Source organism: Stenella coeruleoalba (genome assembly GCF_951394435.1).
Source record: "Stenella coeruleoalba genome assembly, chromosome: 18".
Taxonomy (NCBI): domain Eukaryota; kingdom Metazoa; phylum Chordata; class Mammalia; order Artiodactyla; family Delphinidae; genus Stenella; species Stenella coeruleoalba.
In genome coordinates this window covers 5,537,989-5,560,640 of record NC_137164.1, presented here as the reverse complement: position 1 = coordinate 5,560,640, position 22,652 = coordinate 5,537,989, and the positions used below count along the sequence as shown (strand labels likewise).

Sequence of the window (22,652 nt, the reverse complement as noted above, 5' to 3'; positions counted from 1 at the left end):
ATAATTATTGCACAAAAATTATTTAAAGTAAGAATTTATACTTAATTGTGAGCCAAATAAATGAGCTCAGATTAAAAACAGGAACTGCAGAGATTATCTTTCTTAAACTGTGGCTAACCCTTGCCTATACTACCATTCAGGTGTGTGGCAACTACACACCTGTGGCTTGAGGGAAACAAAAGTCTCTACCATCATTTATGTTGAGTGTTTTCTTATTCTCCTCATACTGCTCAGCCTCCCCTATTATAGCCAAGTCAGTTAGATGAAATGACATCCAATTCACAGAAAACATAAATGTAAAACACTGAAGGTCATTTATGTGTAATGAAGAAACACAAAAATGATCTGGTCTACCACGAAAAGTAATCCTTTTGATTCTATCAACTCTTGTTAAGTGCTTCTTGATACTACTTTCTGGGTCACTGTTAATCAGCAGAAAAGAAGCCGTATAAATTTAATCTTGATTTTGTAATTATTTCAGGGAATATGACTTTATAAATCCAAGTGTTCATATGGTTGTAAACAAACCTTTTCTGAATCAGTTATAAAAGCAACACAGTTAAATGGTTAATTGTGGAGATAATAAATAGCAAATAAGGAAGAGCAAACACAAAATTCAAAAACTGCTATCCCTCAATTTAGACAGAACTAAAGATAATACCATCTGGAAAACAGTGACAGACGACTCAAAAAGTAGCTCTAGTGATAAATGTCAAGACAACATCAAAGACAACCACGAAGAGTTTAAATAAAACTATTTAATAAGTGTGGTAGTAAGGAAAAGAAATATTTATAGCAAATATTTATAGCTACATATTCATAGCAAATATTTAGTGCATACTGTGTGCCAGATTCTGTCTAGTTACTTTACCCACATTATGTCATTTTAAACCTCTTATCACAGTCCCTATATGGTACGCTATTATTATTGCCACTTTCTTATTAGAATATTTATTACAATATGCGATTTTTTAGTTTGTTTTAAATTAACAAATTAAATAGTATAAGAAAGCATTATACTTCCATTTATGTCTCTATAAGTTTACACAAACACTGGCTCTTTTTTCCTTCTTTTTTTAATATTCATATTGGGAAAACAGAGGATTGCCTTGTATTATATAAATTGTTGTAAATTAAAGTATATATGGTACATTTAGGGAAGTTACTACCATTCAAACAATACTAGAAAAAGAACTGATTCCTAGGAAAATGTAAACATAATATATCAAATAGTCAGCCAACACCAAAAAACAGAATTAAGATTTAAAAAAAAAAAAAAACTGGAAAGGAGTGCTATAAATCAGTGGTTCTCAACAGGGGTCCGTGTTGCCCCTCAGGGACATCTGGAGGCACCTAGAGATACTTTTGGTGTCACAACTGGAGGAGGGGCTGCTCCTGGCATCTAGTGGGTAGATGGCGGGGATGCAGCTGAACACCCAGCGATGCCCAGAACGGCCCCGCACAAATAATTATCCAGCCCCAAATGTCAGCAGTGCTGAGGCTGAGAAACCCAGCTGTAAATTAAAGCCAACAGTCACTTCACAGGTGTTATTACTAAAATAAACTTGAACAACTACAGCTATATTCATCTGTAGGAAAAGTTACACCACATCCCCTTCAACAAAATTATGTATGTGCTACAGATGACATGGCAAAAGGAAACAAATGACCACACTATGTGACCAGACTTTTAATGTGAAACAGCCATGTAACCACAGCTTTCTTCTTTCAACTGTCAGAAAGCACAGTTACAAGTAAACAGAATACATTTTTTATCCATAATGCCAGTTCTTAAAGGAGTCATGATCCTAAAGATACTGGAATGTGGACTCAAGTCTTCTCCCTCCTTACTTCCTCTCAGGGTATATTCAGGAAAATCTTTAACAAATTAAAAACCACTGCCAAGAATGTAATGTTTCTTTCCTGCCCCCATACAAGAAAATGATACATACATTTTTCTTGACCCCAAAACATAAACTAGTTAATACACACAACAAAATGGATTTATTTTTACTCTGAAACAACTTACCCTTTAATAATCATTTGTTAGGATGTAATTAAAATATTTTGGTTCTTTGCAATATTTGAACTAAAAAACAATTCTTTAAGTAAATATTAGAAAGGGGCAAAAAAAGAAAATATTCCCCATTTAAGTAAAAGTTACCTGAAAATTTATTTTGAAGACTAGCTCCTTAAGGAACACAGAATCCCACCTTCAAGCAAAAGCATTTGTTTAGGGAAATAATTACATATTGATAAATGACACACCGGCACACTGGAGTATGCAAAACAAAACAAACCACAACAAAAAACCAAGACTAGAAAGAAATATACCAAGAGACGTGCTTTGGGTGGTGAAGTTACAGGGATTACTTTTCAATTTACTGAATTTTCCAAACCATCTTTATTCAGAAAGCATTATATTATAATTTTTTTTTTTTTTTTTTTTGTGGTACGCGGGCCTCTCACTGTTGTGGCCTCTCCCGTTGCGGAGCACAGGCTCCAGACGCGCAGGCTCAGTGGCCATGGCTCACGGGCCCAGCCGCTCCATGGCACGTGGGATCTTCCCAGATCGGGGCACGAACCCGTGTCCCCTGCATCGGCAGGCGGACTCTGAACCACTGTGCCACCAGGGAAGCCCCAGAAAGCACTATATTTTTTAAAGAAAAAAAATTTTAAGAGGAAAAAAAGCCTTTTATCGTATTCTCAGCTACTTAAATTTCAGGTATTTACACGAGTCTTTCATAACCCACCTTCATCTCAGTCTATACATGTACGTAACATGTTATTTCCTATTGTTACATATTGACTCCATTTCTTTAAGGTATTTCTTTTTTAAATGCAATAGGGTCTTTACGCTGAATGATTACAGGGCTAAATTTACATGTGTTTTAAAATACAAAACTACTCTTCCACAGAGCAAAGGCATCTGTCAAACACAGCTTGCTTGAATCTTTTTCTTACCCCACTTTCTCTTTGTGAAATAGGCATCCGCATTAGGGTCATTGAAGTGTCTGCTCATCATAGTCTCTCCTCCAGCGTGGAAATCATATGCAAACACAAGAGCTTAAAATAAAACACAAACACTCATTACTGCAATCTGGCTTCAAATAATGAAGCCCACTAGCAAAAAGACCATTACAAGTCACTCACAAGGCTCTGCAAAAGCTTTAGTGGTAAACACTTCACGCAAGGTCACGATATTTGAGTGCTGGATTTTCTTCCACATGTCCACCAATACCATGCACTTTGTGTTAACAAGACGAAAACCTGAAAAAAGAAAAAAGTTTCTGCTAACCTGTAAATGACGTCTCCCCCTTATTTCATCAGAAATGTGCAGAGGGCTTCCCTGGTGGCACAGTGGTTAAGAATCCGCCTGCCAGTGCAGGGGACATGGGTTCGAGCCCTGGTCCGGGAAGATCCCACGTGCCACGGAGCAACCAAGCCCGTGCGCCACAACTACTGAGCCTGAGCTCTAGAGCCCGCAAGCCACAACTACTGAAGCCCACGCCTAGAGCCCGTGCTCCGCAACAAGAGAAGCCACCGCAATGAGAAGACCACACGCCGCAACGAAGAGTAGCCCCCGCTCGCCACAACCAGAGAAAGCCTGCACGCAGCAACAAAGACCCAACGCAGCCAAAAATAAATAAATTAATTTTTAAAAAAAGAAATGTGCAGAAAAAGCCACGTTATACATCACTTATGAAATACTAATTTCCAAATGAAATAATATATGTATTATCCTTTAAATTCATGTTAAATAAACTCACTTAGGAATCTATGAATAATCTTAGCCTCACTAATATGCTCCTAAAAGAGGATAATTTATCTTCCTTACCATGTATCCTCCGAAGGCAATAAGGCAGATCATCTTTGCTATTTACAGCTTTGTAGCAGGACGTAATGTATCCAAAATTACTTGATTTCTGTATCCGGTTGGGTGGTGGCAGTGGTTCTAGAGGGAACAGGCTATGGTAGCTGTCAACTTCTGCAGGGACTGCTAGAGTAATTCATAAGAAGGTGACTTTAACTTGCAGACATTCACAAATCTCTCAGATCTCAAATAATGAAGAAGAAACCAACTCTATAAACCAGATATCAAACACACTGTATTCTAGAACAGTGTCAACATTTGTAACAATTCTATAGGACACACTCGTCTCACTATCAATAAAGACAGGCATTATAAAACAACAAAAGAACAACTAGATTTCAGGCACTCAAAAACATTTGTCTTTTATAATAGCACACCACTCTTGTTTCTCAGCTGTTAGAAACAATTCGCATTATCACTTATGAGATATTAACCATTTCTGATTCTGATGTAAAATAAAAATCAAGACAGTTTTTGTCTTTAAACATCTTATTTTGTAAAAACATATTTAGACAATGGTGTTAAGTATATGAAATTCTTTTTTAAAGAAACTGAAAACAACAATAAACTGGAGTGTATATGTAATATGTCTGTGTATGTATATCGATTTATATGTACAAATATAGCAATCTGTATCAAACTCTCAAACCATTCATTGGAATAGCACAGTTTGAATACCTAGCAAAACACAAAAGAAAAAAACTGAAACAGCTTTACCACTATGCCTGCCATGTTCCCCTGTATTTCCTATTAAGAAATACAAGTGAAACGTCATTAAGAAATTCCAGAAGACAGGTCCAAAATGACCCCTCTGCCTTTACCAAATATTTACACTCATTATCTCTTAGTTCTTGAAACAATTCTATGAGATAGGATTCCCTATTTCATAAACAAGGAAAGTGAAAATCACACATCTAGAGAGATAGTTGAGATGCAAACCCAGGATTCTGATTCCGTAGCCTTGTGCTCTTAACCCCTAGATCGAATTTTGGCCGTAGTGAAAAACAAACATCAATTCATTGTTAACTTTCAAACCAAGGTCAAGGCATGTTCTATGGAAGAAAGGCGGTATAAGGGAAATATACACACAAGTGAATATAGCTGTAACTTTTGCCCACTTACTATTTTTTATTTGAACAATCAGTTCAATTTCCACAAAGAAACAAATGATGAATAAATGTTGTTTCCTAGTTTTTTGATAAGGAGCACTTAATAAGGGAATTAATTTCAAATTAGTAAAAATATATTGAGTATCCACTATGTATTAGTGAACACATATTAATGAAATACGGGTTCTTATCAAGAGGCTTAGAGAAAAAGGATTGAGATTTACATAAAACAATACAGTACCAAGCAAAATAGCTTTTAAAAAAGTACAATTCACCATGGCACTGGTTCTTAAACCCTAGCACCCTTCAGAATTACCGAGAGGCTTGTTAAAACACAGTTTGCTGGGTCCCATGCCCAGAGTTTTGAGTCAGCAAGTAGGTCTAAACCAGGGCCCAAGGATTTGCAATTCTAACAAGTTCCCAGGTGATAATGAAAAGTTGCTGTTGGGTCACGTGCTTTGAGAACCACTACACATGGAAATACAAAGCCATGGAAAGGAAAGCCAGTTCCAAGGATATTAGGAAAGATCTTACAGAAGATCTGGCATGTTTACTACAAAATGATGGATGAGACTGCTTCCAGTGAGCTAAAACAAATGGAAAGAGCGGTGAGACAGCTAACAGACCAACAACAAGGACTTGAAATTTACTACACCAAACACCGGTACTCAGAGCATCAGTGTGACAAAGAGACTGTGTGAGGGCCACAATAAGCTAAAAATGTTATGCTCTGAACTCCCTTCTCCCTCTGTCTACTTTTAAGCAAGTCATGAATTCTACACACTGAAGGAAAACAATTGTGCTTCAGTGGAAAACGGTGCACTGTCTAAAGGATAACCCTCTGGCGTCTGATTCTGTGGGAGATATTTTACACCTCTGTTAAGCTGTAAATAACTGATAAATACCGCACTGCAAGATAATTCTCGTCTATAGGCAATGCTGTCTGGTGAAGGCTCGACGGACTTCCCTCCTCCCCTGTGGAAAAGACAGTTTACACATTTGTTTCAATATTCCTCATCTATGATGTGTTTTGTAATACAGGATTGGCTCCCTCACAACTTAAATAAAATCTTTAGTACTTTCTCCTTTTTATATCTGTACATCCTGATTTTAACCTTTTTTCGGAAAATCATCTTTTAACCCTACATTTCCCAGTCTACTCTGAAATAATCATATGTGGCCTAATATTAACCTTGAAAACCAAATGTTTCCCTTAATAGACAGGAAAATTCATTTGTTGTTCTGCTGTTCTTCGTTTCTAGTTCAGTTTAACAAATGCACAAAATTAAGTACCAATAAAGGGAACAGGGGTGTCTCAATCACTGTTTGGCATCAAAAATCAAAGTAAAGAAAACCAACTCGGAAGATCCCAGACAAATGCACTCCTTAATTCAGCCCAATATTTAGTCTGGGGCTCAGTTCAACCAAATAACATTAAAAATTATGATAAAGAAAATTTTAGTGTCTTTCCTCTATTCAACCCAACGTCCCCTCAAAGAACATAGAGAATGACAGACTGGATCTAAGATACTGAATGTCTGAGGCTCACCATGGTAAACCTATGGCAGAGTTTCTCAAGCTCAGCACTAGTGACATATTGGACCAGACAATCCTTCGTTGTCGGGGACTGTCCTGTGCACTGGAGGGTATTTAGCAGCATCTGTGGCCTCAACCCACTAGTAGCCAGTAGCACCCCGCTGCCAACTGTGACAATCAAAAATGTTCCAGACGTTGCCAAATGACCCAATGACCCATGAGGGGTAAAATCATTCCTGGCTGAGAACCACTGATCTACAGGAAATAAATTATGATTTGAGTTGAGAAGTCCTAATTTGATGGAAGTATGAAGAATAGAAAGGAAAAGGGAAAGGAAAAAGTCAGTAAGACCAACATTAATAAATGAGTCAAAATGAGTCAAAGGTTAACAGTAAACATGAGACATAAAAAAGATCAGAGTGAGACAAGCGACAGAAAAAACCACTTATTAAACCTTGTTTGAACACGGGCGCACAGAATTGGATTAACCACAATCTTTAGTTTGTGACACTCAAATCACGAGCTCATGTCCATGCATGGCCTGCTTTTATTCAGTTAATTATTCTTAATAATACGGTAAGCATCTGCAAACCTGGCACACAAAACGAAGCCTCAGACCTTGACTTGAATGGTCATCTAAATACATGGTTCTCTACCAACCTCTGCCTTCCTTCTCTCTCTTCCTTCCGTTTTTATATAGTTTCATTATACCTATATGTATTCCTCAAAATTTTATTATGTATATATGCATATACACATGCATTTATTGATAATGTAAATACATATATAAATTTCAACTTTATAAAAAGGTATCATGCTCTATGTAGTCTCTCGCAGCTCACTTTTAAACTTAATATTACATTACTGAGATTCTTCCACATTACTGCTTTCTTTATGAAGTGTACTTTCTTCATTTAAACTGCCATGTAATATTCCATTGTCTGACAGTATCAGTTAATTCACCCACTGTCCTTCAAGATGAGCGTTTGGACTGATCAAAGTTTCTGCTATTGTAAGCAGTGATATTATGGATACTTTATACATTTTCTAGTTAAAAATATAGAGTTGACCTATATCTAGGAGCAGAACTGCTAGATCACAGGGTACACAGATATTCAGCTTCAGGAATTTTCTGAAGTGATAACACATTCACCAATTTATACAACCAACAGCAATGTACTGGAGAACCTGTGGATCCACATCCTACTACTGCACATGGTCAGACTTTCCAATGATATCTTATCTGTCTTTCCCTGATCATCAGTGATGTTCAACATTTCTTCATAGATTTTTCGTTGTATGAATTTCCACTTTCTTGAAATGCCTATTCCTACCTTTTGGCCATTTTTCTGTTTTGTTGTTTTTTTTTTTTCAGGCTCTTACTAATTTGTGGTTTTTATTTTCTTCGTCAATTGTGTAAATACCTTCTTCAAGTTTTTTCTTTACTATAGATATCTTTGGAGTGTTTTTAATTTTTTTAATTAATTAATTAATTAATTAATTAAATTTTTGGCTGCCTTGGGTCTTTGTTGCTGCGTGCGGGCTTTCTCTAGTTGCGGCGAGCAGGGGCTCCTCTTTGTGTGGTGCGTGGGCTTCTCGTTGCGGTGGCTTCTCTTGTTGTGGAGCACCAGCTCTAGGTGTGCGGGCTTCAGTAGTCGTGGTGCACAGGCCCAGCCGCTCTGCGGCATGTGGGATCTTCCCGGACCAGGGCTCGAACCCGTGTCCCCTGTATTGGCAGGCAGATTCTTAACCACTGCACCACCAGGGAAGTCCCTTTAACCGTAATTCAGTAAAATTTATCAGTACTTTCTTTAAGAGTCAAGAATTTTTGCCTCCAGTATAGGAAATCTTTCTCTACGGAAAGATTAAATTTACTCATTTGTGTTTCATTGTACGAATTTTAAAGTTTTGCTTTTGACATTTAAATTCTTAATCTATTTGGAACTGGTTTTTGCATGTGGTTTGAGATCATGATACAATTGTAACAATACAATCTTTTACCATAAAGAAAACCATTTTTTCCAATGCCTTCCTTTCCCCACTGATTAGCCACCTCTATCACAGAATGTGTCTAGGTTCTCCCTAGTCTGTTCCAGTAATCAATTTGTCTAACCCAGTGCCATTACGACACTGTTTCAGTTACTATAGACTCAAACCAAGCCTCCCCTCCCCAATACACCCAGAACCCTAATCATAATCTTCAAAGTGCTTCAGGTAGTCTTGGACCTTTACTCTTTGATATATTTATCATATACTATGAAAAGCTCTGCTATGCTGTAATATAATAAAAAAATAAAATAAAATCTTGATTAGAAGTGTGGAAATTTCAGCCAATCCCCCAACCTTCCACAGAGGAGAGAGAGGTTGGAGACTGAGTCAATCACGAAGAGCCAGAGATTTAATCAACCACACCAAGACAATGAAACATTCATAAGAATTCCTAAACAGAGGGATTCAGAGGGCTTACAGGTTGGTGAGCATGATGAGGGGCTGGGAGGGTGGCATACCTGGAGAGGGCATGGAAGTTCCCCACACCCCACCCTATCCCCACACTCTGCCCCATATATCTCTTCCATTTGGCTGTTCCTTGAGTTGTACTCTTTATAATAAGCCAGTAACAGTTTACAAAGTGCTTTCCCGAGTTCTGTGAGTCATTCCAGCTAATCGCCGAACCTGAGGGCATGTTGTGGAAACCCCCAAATTTGTAGTTGGCCAGAGAGAAGTTTGAGTAGCCTGGGTACCCCATTTCAGCTGGCATCTGAAGAAGGAGTGGTCTTATGGGACTGAGCCCTTAACAATTAAATTGTTAGGACACGAATTAGGTGTCAGAAGTATATGAGTAAGAATAGCTCATGTGCTTTGACTGAAATTATACTGAATCTATAGATTAGTTTACGAAAATGGCAACCATTATGTCCTCCTATTCATGAATATCGTACTTCACTCTCTATATTTATCTTATTTAACACCTTAGTAAATCTCTGCCACTGATATCTTACACATCTTTTGTTCTGCTTATTCCTAGGTACTGATATTCTGAAGCCACTGTAAATAGCATCTTCTAACTTTTTTTTTTTTTTACCCTAGCTAGGGCCTCAAAGACAATGCTTAATAATAAGGAAAATTCCAACGTGAACATTTCAAAGGCTATGACAGGTAAGTTTCCTGCCCAGCCTTAAGACATAACAGCCAGACAGACATATTCCTTTGAACTCTTTAGCGATCAAGAGGATACACAGTGGACTGTGCTGAATTCGCGATTACAACCAGGTGTTCTGAGATTATCGCTACAGCAAATGTATTCCTACTGTATTATTTATAAAGTTTTCCTAAATTACACCACATTTCACTGTGCCTATACTGAATAAGCTAGGCAAAGAGATTTTAATGCTGAGAAACATCATGGTACAGTCAGAAAAACCGAGGTTTAAATTCTGACTCGGTCAGATATTACTAGCCACTTGTTCTTAGAGGCAAGTTACTTAACCTGCCTGTTAACTTCAGTTTCCTCATACGTAAAACAAAGGTGATAATGTTAGTATCTATACCACAGGAGTTTTGTGAGGAAAAAACTTACACACAGAAAGCCTTAGTACCCTGTCTGGCATGCCGCAGCCTCAATAATAATAACACTCACCTCCCCACCCCTACTTAAGTACCTATACTTCATCGTTTCAAAAGATAATAATATTCTAGTGCACGATGAGGTAAATCACCATGAATTCTAAAACTACCTGTTTTTTGGATGAACTAGAATCTTGTCACATGTAGAATTCTTTGAAAAAATACTAGATCAATGGCATCTTGGAATTCTTCTTAAGTAGGTTTCAAATAAATATAGTCATAAAACAGTAATTAGCTAGCTTAAGGCATAAAAACATGTAGGACTAGATAAGGATTACACTCTCCTTTAAAAGGAAGCATCAGTCAACTTGCATTTTACCTGGCATATCTGCTTGATCAATCTGAGCCATTGTTATTAAATGTCTGTTAATCAGCTCCTAAGAAAAGAAAACAAGTATATTTACATCTAAACACAACTTCTGAAATCTGGACTTTCTATTGCAACTGAAGAGCCTGAGTACTAATATTTTTGGCATGTGTACTTTTTAATGTTGGTATCAGGACATAACATTTCCAATAATGTGAAATGTCTAAATTCCAGTCCTGGATAGACCTGCCCATCGCTAAGGTTGGTTTCAAGTAGCAGTGCTATAACCCAGAGCATGCGGCTAGCTCTGTGGCCAAGCTCGTCGATAATTCACTCTACAAACATTATACTGGTGCAACTTACTTCTGTGAAACAAAAACATTTCTGAGAATCGAAGAGTAAAGTAAAATTCTACATACCAAATAATACCTGTTCAACACTGCCAAAAAAAACTAAATAATTTTATAAAACCTACTTTACAGAAAATATTGAGCTGCCTTAAAAATGAAGTTCATTTCTAGGCCAAATTACTTATTAGCCAACTACTACAGATATTAGCAAAAAGTTGTCTAGTGGTTAGAAACCATTTAAATTATTTATTTATATACTTCAGAGACCTTCCAGGGCACAGGAGGTGCCGTGCAAAAAGGTGGCCCATTTAAATAGCTACTCCGTGTTCTACATCTGAACACAGTTACTTGCAATTTTCTTTAAAAATGGGTTTCCTTAAATAAATATCAATTAGTCTCATAAACTGTAAATTCTATCTTCTTTATTACAGCATATTTGATTAAGTAATACAATTTGAAAGGAGCTCTGTTCTTTCTCCAGTTCTTTGCTAAAGCACGACAGACATTAAGTATTTCCACTCCGAACTCTGAAAGCATACCTGTCGGAGTTCATCAGCCATGAAGAAGGAAGGTGCATTTGCTTTTGGTTGCATATAAGCAACATGAGGTGCAGTTGGAGGATAAATATGGTAGTTTGGAAAAACCTGAAAGATAGGAAGGGGGAAAATATCATGATCAATTGATAAGCTTTATCATTATTTCGATAAAGTTTTAATCTTTAAATGACAGTGACAAATGGATACTTTTAATCTTTAAATAATAGTGAATTAAACACCTGAGAAAAGCTATTATTAGTACACCTTCTGAATGATTTCATTTTTTAAATAATTTTTATTGGAATAACAAGTTTTTAAAAATCTAATGAGAAAGGAAACATTTCTTCAGATACAGTAAAATTTCAGGTCCAATGAGAGGCAAAAGGAGCTCTTTGTAAGCATTTTTTTAAGGCAGCTGGAAGAGAGGAAGAAAGTAGATATTCACGGTGCTTGGGCACAGTCAGATCAGGTAGTAACTCTGCCGTGGAAGCCCAAAGAACTGTCCTCTTTAAGGGTTTCTAGCGACCAAACGAAACAAAATGTTATCTAGATACTTAACACTTCAAACTAGAACAGAAAAGAGGACCAACATACTCTGGGTCAGCAGTGGAGGTGAACAGAAGGGTATGACAATATACCTTCCAATCAAACTACAACGAAGTTACTCAATTCTGCTTCCAGCTTCTTGTCTTTGCCTCTTCCAATTGGAATCTTCTCACCACCCCGCTTTTTTCCCTTTTTCCTCTGCCTCTCCTTCCCTTCAACTGGTCCACGATACAAAATCAAGTACATCCTAAAATATCTTTTGTTTTATTCTTTCATTTTTAAAGCCAAAACATTTTTTTTTCTCTTTTAAAAATGAATTCATTTGATTTCTGTTGCCCTCATGTGGCTCTTCAGCTCTGGACCTCAACCAGGAAGTGATTTTGCAATACCTGTAAGGTCTCCTTTAACCTATACCTGAAGGGAGAAGAGTGCCTCCTTTTTCTTGCCTTGGTTTCCTTATATCAGGTAGTATAGTTGGGCATGACTACCTCAGGTTTACCAGGAGCATATTTTTAAGAGTGGTTTGAAGGGTAAAAACATTACAAAAATGTGCCACATATAATCTCCACAAAAACAGCTGAGACAGTTTTGTGACAAAAGAACCTCTTCATAGATTAAACTAATTTTTTCTACAAATATGATAAAATAAAAAACGTAAATAATGATAAAATATGATAACCCCTCCCCCCGAAAGTAAAACATTGATGGAATTCTTACTTGAAAGAACCAAGGAAAGTCTCTACTCTACCTCAATTATTTGACCTTCAGTTCGGCAAGCTGTTCTGTGATAACTTTTGAAAGATCTCTGACCAAAAACAAAACAAAACAAGAAACTATTAGCTATTTTATTATTTTTTAGAAAGCATTTTACATGATTTACAAGTACTTCTATAAATGTTTTCACATTTACTTCTCATACGATGGTCGTGTGCTTAACCTCATTTACAATCGGGGGACCAGTCTCAGAGGTACTAAGATTCAAGAGTCACAAAACAATGGCAGAACTGGGACTCTTAAAAAGGAAAAATAAAAATCTGTTGTCTTTCCACTCAAACTGCCTTTTAGTAAAATATTAAATGTAATCAAAATAAATCATTAATTTAACTTATGGGGTCAAAATCTGCTTACCAAAATCCAAACATACTTTTCATCTAAGCCTGTCAGTTATGATTTTGTCAAATATCTACAGTTTAGACCAGCATTCATATTTTAATGGAATTTGGCTTTCTTACTCATGAGATCTTCATCTACTACTTATTTTTCTATAGCTAAATAATTTTTGAACATGGACAAAATTATGAAACTAAAAGTGTACAATTTATGGAACATGACGCTTCCCTCTCGGCCCCTCCCCCCCTACAGTCCTTTGGTAGCTCTTTCCTTACCCATAATCAGGGCTCCCTGAACGTCCTCCCTCCTTACCAGTGACCCATGCTGGAGGCCTCCTATCACTGTGTCCTCCACCATCCAGAGTTCTAGCTATTAAATCACTGCCTCGCCTGAGCAAGCATTTATCATCGGTTTGCTCTCAGCAACTACTGATAAGAATCCATCTACTTCTCTAACTACTTTCTCTAACTTCAGAGGTGAAACTACCTGTATCTACAAACAAAAGTCAGCAAACATCAACACCAGCTAGCACAAGTACTAGGTAACCCCATAAGCAAAACATGCCATAAAGTAATAAACTAGAGCTTAAATATAACTTCTGATTACAAGCAGATTTGGCCAAAACTAGAGATATTATTAATGCAGAAACAGATTACTTTGAACAGGTAAGAAGAGATTGGAATTATCATCTAAGTCAGAAATTAATTACTTTTTCACATCACAGTATAAAGATACAGGACTGGGTAAACCTCCTCGTTAATCTCATTAATAAGAAGAAGCTGCTATAAGAGCCCTCTCTTTTCTCCTTTAAATGCAGACATACCATTCCAGTCAAAGGTGCTGGAGTTGTGTCTGTATAGAAGTAAGTCGTCCCACCGACAGTTTCCTTTTGGATCACCTGACCAGAAGATGGAGTCTGAGAGACAGGATTATTAACAGGTGTAGAGGCACTAGAAGGCACCAAGTAATTGGCTGGATTTGGAGTGTGACTTCTTCTTCTGGGAGCAGGAGAAGTATGTGGAGTGATCTTGGGGGAGTGCAGAGGGGAAGATCCAGCAGACAATGACATTCCTGAAGAAGATGTAAAAATGTTTCTTAGAAAGCAAAAACTGGTTTCAGAGAAAAAAATCTGGAAAATAAAATGCAAACGTTCATTTGGAAGAAACATCTTTAGCAAAATTCTTTAAGTTCAAAAATAAAAGACAATTTTGTCTCGTTTTAGAGAAAGCTCTGATTAAAAGCAAATGTAAAGAATTTCTTTTTTTCAAATATAGTCATTCCCAAATAAATTAGGATATTTACTGTAAGAATACGTCTCCTCCATATCAAGGTTTACATGAGAAACTTCAATAATAAGAATTACTGATAATTTAATAAATTAATCAAAAAGTGAGAAATAACTGAGACTCTATAAAATTATGCCTTTTATAAAAGCCTTTCTTTAATAAAAGGCATAATTCCTTTTTTGTAATGAATCATTTAAAACTATGGCTATTAACAATACAAATATCACATACCCCTAAAATATTTTACTATCAAAAAATAAAATTATTTAATGAGATTTATTAGATTTCTTTTGGCCAAATACTACTAACAGAATGGTTTGAAAAAGCAAAAAAAAAAACTAAGTCTAGTCTTAGTTGAAATACATGGCCGCTTAAATACCATAGTTTTTTTAAAATCAAGACGTATACTATTTTGATGCCTTTTGTCTTTAAACAGGCATACGCTATATAGTAGACAACTGAAAATTTCTGCAGATGCATACTCTGCTCTAGTGCGAGCTTTACCTAAACACAACTAGCAAGAAACCATTGTATGCAGAGCATCCTCTATCATGAATCTATGGTGGAGAAAGGGAAAGGACAATTGTCTTCAACCCTCAGGAGATTCCAAGCTATCTGAGAAAACAAGGCCAGGTCACATGTAAAAGGCATAAAATGGCTTACAGAAACACTCAAATAGAAACGAATGTACTGTCAACTCCATGCCTCCATACAGATGGAATGCAAATTAAGTAAAACCAGGCACAGTTTAGTCAAAGGCTTAATGGAGGCGATCAGTTCTGAGCAGAGACTGAAAATGGTTTCTCCAGCCACAGTTAGTTACACTTCCTGAAAGAATTAGCTTATCCAGGAGCTATTTTCTGGCTATTTGGGAAACAACTGAAAAACTTCACCTTTGAAATAATATGCCATCTCACGATTCAAGAAAAAAGTTACCAAAATGCTTCTGGTCACAGAAATATGATTAACAGGGATATGAATTTCAATTGCTAAGAATTCATAAAACACGAACACTGTTTTTTGAAAAGATGTAGGTGAATAAAAATAAGGTTGAGAACTGAGATAATACTTATTTTTACTCTGGATAGCCCTCTGTATTTCCTAAGAGCCCTGACATAATTATTTTGTCTGATTTTCTGAGCAACGAAGGTAGCTCAGGTAACAAGCACCGCAGTACAGATCAGAAATTTACACACAGGGGGGTTGTTATCTGACCAAGGACATATGTGCACAGCCAACAGCAAAGCCAGGCTTCAAACCCAAGTCTCCAAACTTCCAGTTTAATACTCTTCCTGCTATAACACAATGTCTACTGCACTGACATTAAAATAGGCCATGAATTTCGCAAGTATGTCTTAAATACATCTAAGAGAAACTTTAAAAGTCTAAAACCCTTTAGAAAAATACTTATAAGGAAGCCAAGCTATTATATTAACATATGAGCCTAATTTTTAAAACTCATGATTCTTTTTTTTTTTGTGGTACGCAGGCCTCTCACTGTTGTGGCCTCTCCCGTTGCGGAGCACAGGCTCTGGACGCGCAGGCTCAGCGGTCATGGCTCACGGGCCCAGCCGCTCCACGGCATGGGGGATCTTCCCAGACCGGGGCACAAACCCATGTCCCTTGCATCGGCAGGCGGACTCTCAACCACTGCGCCACCAGGGAAGCCCTACATATGAGCCTAATTTTTAAAAAACTTTTCCAGAGTTCTGTATTTTTTCTAACTCTGTATATTATACATTTAATTGTAGGTCAATCCATACTGCAAAAATTGGGAGGATTATTCAACTATTTTCAAAAGATACATACTCCCCACTCATCTAATATGAAATGCATCTACAGTTTTCCTAAAGCTAGACTCTAAGCCCTTCCAATATAAAACTGGCCAAGTCACCAAAAATGAGTAAATTTGTTTACTACCTTTAAATTAATAACATCAGCAAATACAGCTACCAATTCTTAAGCACTTTCCATATGTCAGGCAGTAATAAAAGTGCTTCACATACACGACTATTTAATCCTCACAACAACCCTGTGAGGTAGGTATATCAACAGTCACCTCACAGAGGAAGAAACTAACTTAAAAATAATTTTTAAAAATTTATTGTAAGGGCAAATACAGGTTACTGAACCAAAGAATCAAGATTGAAACTCAGGTCTATTTGATTCCAAAGCCTGTGCTCTTAGCCAATATCTAATACAGCTGCCCAACCCCTAAGCCATACACCAGAGAACAGAAAGGGGGTCCATTACACTTAGGAGCGTTAGTGTGACAACTTAAACGACGTGTGGGAGCAGGGTAGGGGAAGTGGGGTGCAGCAGGAGAGGAGGGGAAGAGTCTGGCACCAGAGCAGGCGTACAAGTGAAACTAAAGGTAGAATCTCTCCTTAAGGCAAAATACGAGGAAAAAGACTACCAGAAACAATCTAGGAGAATTCACAGGTTGTAAGTTACAAGCTCTCTCTTCAGAATTTTAAATTTTGTGGCTATTCTAGTACAAAGTTTCAGCACTGAAATCTGAGTTAATATATCTGAGCTGAGGCTGGCTGGCACGATCTAAACACATACAAAATAAAACATGTAAAACAGTAATAAGGATCACCACCCATAAGGGTAACAGAATATTTAAGTTGTATGGGAAGCTAGAAAGGAAACTGACCTCTAAGTTACTGAAACATCCAGCCACAAAAGGCATACCTTTGTGCCACCAAAATATTTTGCAAACATGTTAAAGAATCGAGTAAAATACACACATATCTGCTTGGAGAGAGTTATTCTGTACTTGGTATTGTGAAGACGATAAGCACAACACACTTAATATTAACTGCCTGCATGTAACACTAAATTACAGACAGCACAAAGGAGCAGAACCTTACTACAGAAATCAGTAACTAAAAATCAAAGTGAAGTAGAATGAACAGATTCCATTTCATCTCTCTTGCATGTAAATATTCCTTTATAAGTTCCATCTTCCCTTATATGGGGGGGTGGAGGCAGGGGCGCTACTTGTGGTTATTACAACAGTTTGCTATTAATTAGTACTCAATCACATGAACACGTATGCAAACATAGCAACACACTGAGGATACCATGAGAGACAAACAAGAAGAATGAAAATCTGTATTTTAAAAAAAATCTGAATTAAAAATATTTAATTTGTGTATTTATTTTTTGCATTACTTTTGTAATTAACTCTTAAAATGACATTTTGGTGAGATCATATACAATAATTACACTGTAATTTCTTATTAAGTGAATATGCAAACTGAGATATTTAAGTCATGTGTAAGTTAATCGCTTTAGAACATTCGAACAAATCCTTCTTAAAAGTACCCAATTCAAAGAAAAGTGAGGAACAATACAGAAATGCCCACTGGACGAATTAACCAGAGCAATGAACAAAATAAATGAAATTTTTAAAATTTAAGGTTAACTTATCAAGGTAAAAGTATCAGTGTTTCTGGATGACATAATTCTATACCTGAAAAACCCAAGGAAACAAACAAACAAAAAAGACTCTTGTAAATAATGACAGAATGCATAAAGTAAATGGCTCCAGTATTACAAAATACCAAATGAATCGTTCCTAAATACAAACATCCACCTAAAACAATCATATTTCTGGGAAATCAGAGACTGAGCTAAATAAAACAAATACCCTCCCTCAACCCCAACCAAAACTATGAGCACATAGAACTGCACGATAAAATACAATACCCACATTTAAAAACATAGCTGAAATCAAAAGAATAGCAACAAAAGCAAAAACTCCAAGAGCAAGAAATTAAGGCAAAATTGTGAACTAGAGATTATACTGTGGGAACTTTGGAAAACCACATCCCAGGCCAGATATAGTGTCTACAAGTTAAGGCTTCCATGTTCACATAGGCATATGAAACATGGCCTTCAGCACATAAAATGTGGAGAATGAAATTCAAATCCCAGTGTAAAGCCAGGAGTCTGGAAAAGCTGTACCATCAGGCAATGGTGGAGGAGAAAACTGCTACCTGTCAGCCCACAGGCAATAGGTAGGCTTGTCTGTGGAACAGAGATGGAGGAAAGGAAGAGGGCTTGGCGCGTGGTGGGGGGGGGGGGTTCAAGAGAAATGGAAACCTAATGCCTGCACCATGCACAGGTGCAGGAGACAAAAAGCCCCAGGAGATTCTGTGTGATAGGGATCCCAGTGGGTAATTATAAAACTTAAACTGCACTGGCAATGGACACCTGGGTAAAGCAAACACCAACTATTTCGACAAACAAACAAACAAACATGATCTCTCCCCAGAAAATAATCCCATGTGAAAAGAACTCCCAAAATGAGAATCAAATATGCACAATACATTGAGAATTAGCACCCTGAAAACAATGAATCCCAGATAACAGAACCCTATAAAGGAGATTTTAAAAACCCTACAACTAAAATGATTAAGGACATGAAAGAAGTGACAAACATTTGGCCTCTCCCGTTGCGGAGCACAGGCTCCGGACGCGCAGGCTCAGCGGCCATGGCTCACGGGCCCAGCCGCTCCACGGCATGTGGGATCTTCCTGGACCGGGGCACGAACCCGTGTCCCCTGCATCGGCAGGCGGACTCTCAACCACTGCGCCACCACGGAAGTCCCATTTGTCCTTCTTAAACAGAACTATATTCTATAAGAGTAAAAATTATAACCATTAAAATTAAAGGAGAAAAAACTTAACAGGTGAGTTAAATAGCAAGGTAGACACAAAGACAAGAAAAGTAAACCAGAGAAGAATCTAGAAACAAAGCTTGGAAAATATAAAAGACTGGTTAAGATACACAGAAGGTAGAATGAGAAGGCAAATTTCCAGGATAAAGAAAATACTGGAGAAGCAATATTCGAAGAAAAGCTTTGGGATATTCAAGAACTAGGAAATCCTCATTCCAGAAATCCTAAACAAGAGTCCTGAACAGAATAAGTAAAAACAAGTCCCTTTCAATCAATCAGGTGAAACTGTTGCATGCCAAAGATAAAGAGAAAAACCTAAAAAGCTACAAAAGCAAAAAAAGACAAATTATCTTTAAAAAAAAAAAAAAGGACAATTACATTCACAGGAGACTGATCAGCAACACTAGACAATGAAAAAATGTGCTCAAAGTAAGGGAAATAAATGTCATCTTAAAGTTTATGCACAATTTGCAAGTGAGGGGAAAAGTAAAGACATTTTTAAGGTCACTCACATCTCCTTGGCAAAAGAACAATTAAATGATCCACTTCAATACAGAAGAAAACTCCTTCCCCCAAAAAGCACAGAATAAAAGAATGTATGGGTAAATCTGAACAAGCACTGACAGTGAAACAATTAGGCTGAGATAGGTTCAAGTCAAAGTGTAATTAAAATTCTAGGTTACTGTAACACTGAAAGAGGGCAGGAAGGACTTCAACAAGTTCATACTGAGTAAAGCATGCATGGTAAAATTCTAGGGGTGACCATACACAAAACCAAAACATAGTACGTAACATCCAACCTCTACCCTACACCGTACACAAAAATTACCTCAAAAATCTAAATGCAGGAACTAACCTATAAAACTCTAAGAAAACCAGCATATACTTCATGATCTTCAGCTAAACAAGTGTTTCTTAAGTTGACACCTAAAGCACACATAACCAAGGGAAAAAGAAAAAGAAATTAGACTTCACTAAAATTTTAAACTTTTTGTACTTCAGAGGAAACCATCAAGAAAGTGAAAAGCCAACCCACAGAATGGGAGAAAATATTTACAAATCATATATTCAGTAAAGGTCCAGTATATAGAATATATAAAGAACTCTTATAACTCAACAACAAAAATAACCAAATTTTAAAATTGGCAAAGGATCTGCATAGACATTTTTCCAAAGAAGATAAACAAATGGCCAATAAGCAGGTAAAAAGCAGCTCAACATCATTAGGAACATGCAAATCAAAACCACAGTGATACCACATTATACCTACTATGACAGCTATAATCAAAAATAAGAACAATAACAAGTGTTAGTGAGGAAGTGGAGAAAACGAAATCCTTAACACATTGCTGGTGGGAGTGTAAAATAATGCAATCACTTTGAAAACAGTCTGGCAGTTCCTCAAACTGTTGAACACCAGTAATTCTACTCCTAAGTATGTTACCCAAGATAACTGAAAACATTATCTTCACACAAAAACCAGTACATGAATGTTCAAAGCAGCACTATGCATAATAGTCAGAAAGTGGAAACAACTCAAATGTCTATCAACTGATAAACGGGTGAACAAAATGTGATCTCGCCTATACTATGGAATACTATTCACCTGTATGAAGGAAAAAAATACTGATTCATGCAACAACATGGATGAAGCTTGAAAACACTGTTAAGTGAAAGAAGCCAGAGACAAAAAAGCCACACGTTGTATGATTCTATTTACATAAAACGGCCAGAAGAGGCAAATCCATAAAGACATAACGTAAATTAGTGGTTTCCAAGGACTGAGGAGGGGGGAAATGGGGAGTGACTACTAATAGGAAGGTATGAAGTTTCTTTTTAGGGTTATGAAAATGCTGTGGAATTAGACTATGATGATGGTTGCACAGTCTTGAGAGTATACTAAACACCACTGAATTGTACACTGTAGAAGAGTGAAGTTTATGATATGTGAATTACATCTCAACAAAAATAGTTAATACCTAAATTATTGCTGCAGGTGAGGGGAGAAGGATCAAGAAAACTCCATTAATCCAATGGGCGTATGGGGTGGGGGGTGGGAGAGATAGGGAGTGTGTGTGTGTGTGTGTGTGTGTGTGTGTGTGTGTGTGTGTGTGTGTGTGTGTGTGTGTGTGTGTGTGTGTTGGAGAGGGGGGAGAGACAAACAGATTGCAAAAAACAAAATTCCACTTACATTAACTAGCAATAAAAACCTAAAATATCTAGGCACAAACTTACCCAGGATGTGCAGGACTTACATGAAGAAAAAGGTAAAACTCTACTGTCAGAAACAAAAGATAACTTGAACAAAAGAAAATAAATACCTGTACCTATTTGTTGTAAAAGTGTCAATTCTACCCCAAACTAATCTAAAAGCATAATGCTAGCTCAATAAGAAAACCAACATAATTTTTTTTATTTAGCCAAACCAATTATATTCATTGGAAAAATAAGCAGTAAGATAGCCAGGAAAATTACTAAAGTAAAGCAAGTACAGAGGAAGAACAAAAAAAAAAAAAGAAGAAGAAAGAAGACTGAAAAAGTAAAAGGAAGAAAAAAGTACTGTATAAGGTCACTGGATACTAAAAAAGTGATGAAAGCTATAGTAACAAAAATATTGGATAAAGGCTCCCATGAACAGTGGGTCAACACAACAGAATAAGCATGAAACTTGACCCCAAATATATATGAAAAAATAAGCATAAGATAAAACTTCAGGGGAGAAGATGGACAGTAGTCAGATATGTCAACTTACTAGCCATCCCTAAATGACGAATTGAGTGAAGATAAAAGCAAACAGATGGTTATTTAGATAAAATAAATAAAAGTGACTCACCCTTCCATTCATTACACCCATAAAAAAGACAAATAAATATTCAGATTTAATATTTAAGAGTTTAAAACGAAAAGTATCTCAAAGAACATTTTTTTAAATATAATGTTATGAAGACATACAAAACACAAAGGTCAAACTAGAATTTAACTTCTTCAAAAAATAAATATTCTACACAGCAAAAAAAAGATATTTGCAACACTTAGTAAAAGGCTAATCATCTTATTATATAGTTCTTAAAATCATTAAGAAAATAGAAAGCAACCAATAGAAAATGGACAAATTATACAAGTAGTCAGTCTGCAGAAAAGAAAATTAAATGCCTCAAACATATAAAAAGATGCTAATATTCACTGATTAAAAGAGATGCAAAGTAAAGCCAGCGTATCATTGGCTCAGACTGGCGTAGATTAAAAAGTTTATTTAGACAATTATTAAAAGGGTGGATGGCATATAAATACTGTCATACATTTTTCGTGTCGATTGTTACAATCTCTTTTGGAAGAATATTTGGCAATACCTATCAACTAAAACCTTTTAATTGGCATGATAATGATAAACAATTCAAACTAAAAATGTCATAAAATGAAAAATAAAAGCTATAAACTCCATTAAAGTGTATATTTTTGTCTTGCTCATCTTTGAGGCCCTCAGAAGTCACTGAATAAATGCCTCATGAACAAATGCTAAGGTCGCTTTTAAATCTCTTCTAGGAAAAACAAATGTAATATTTTCTTCTCTCAAAGAATTTTTTAAAAGGTGTCCTCTCAGATACAAATGTATCTAAGATGCCAGAGCAAAGATCCTCCTAAATATGAAAACATTAGGAGCATCCCTTTTAAAATCAGGTACA

The 22,652-nt window shown here is 36.6% G+C and overlaps 1 protein-coding gene across 7 annotated transcripts in view; it reads right to left on the bottom strand.

Moving 5' to 3' along the window:
• Nucleotides 1-22,652, bottom strand: part of PAN3 (poly(A) specific ribonuclease subunit PAN3) — a 115,155-nt gene that overhangs the window by 20,384 nt on the left and 72,119 nt on the right. For 5 of the 7 annotated variants that reach the window (XR_013824764.1, XM_079902564.1, XM_079902566.1 and 2 more), the window contains 7 exons: nucleotides 13,816-14,063; nucleotides 12,631-12,687; nucleotides 11,340-11,444; nucleotides 10,463-10,520; nucleotides 3,839-4,000; nucleotides 3,154-3,270; nucleotides 2,965-3,066 (listed from right to left, as the gene is read on the bottom strand). Coding sequence is in view for 6 of the 7 variants with exons in the window: in XM_079902564.1 (XP_079758690.1) it covers nucleotides 2,965-3,066; nucleotides 3,154-3,270; nucleotides 3,839-4,000; nucleotides 10,463-10,520; nucleotides 11,340-11,444; nucleotides 12,631-12,687; nucleotides 13,816-14,063 (849 nt within the window). In the remaining variant the exon portion in view is untranslated. The remainder of the gene's footprint in view (nucleotides 1-2,964; nucleotides 3,067-3,153; nucleotides 3,271-3,838; nucleotides 4,001-10,462; nucleotides 10,521-11,339; nucleotides 11,445-12,630; nucleotides 12,688-13,815; nucleotides 14,064-22,652) is intronic. The other 2 variants (XM_079902565.1, XM_079902567.1) reach the window with 1 other exon arrangement.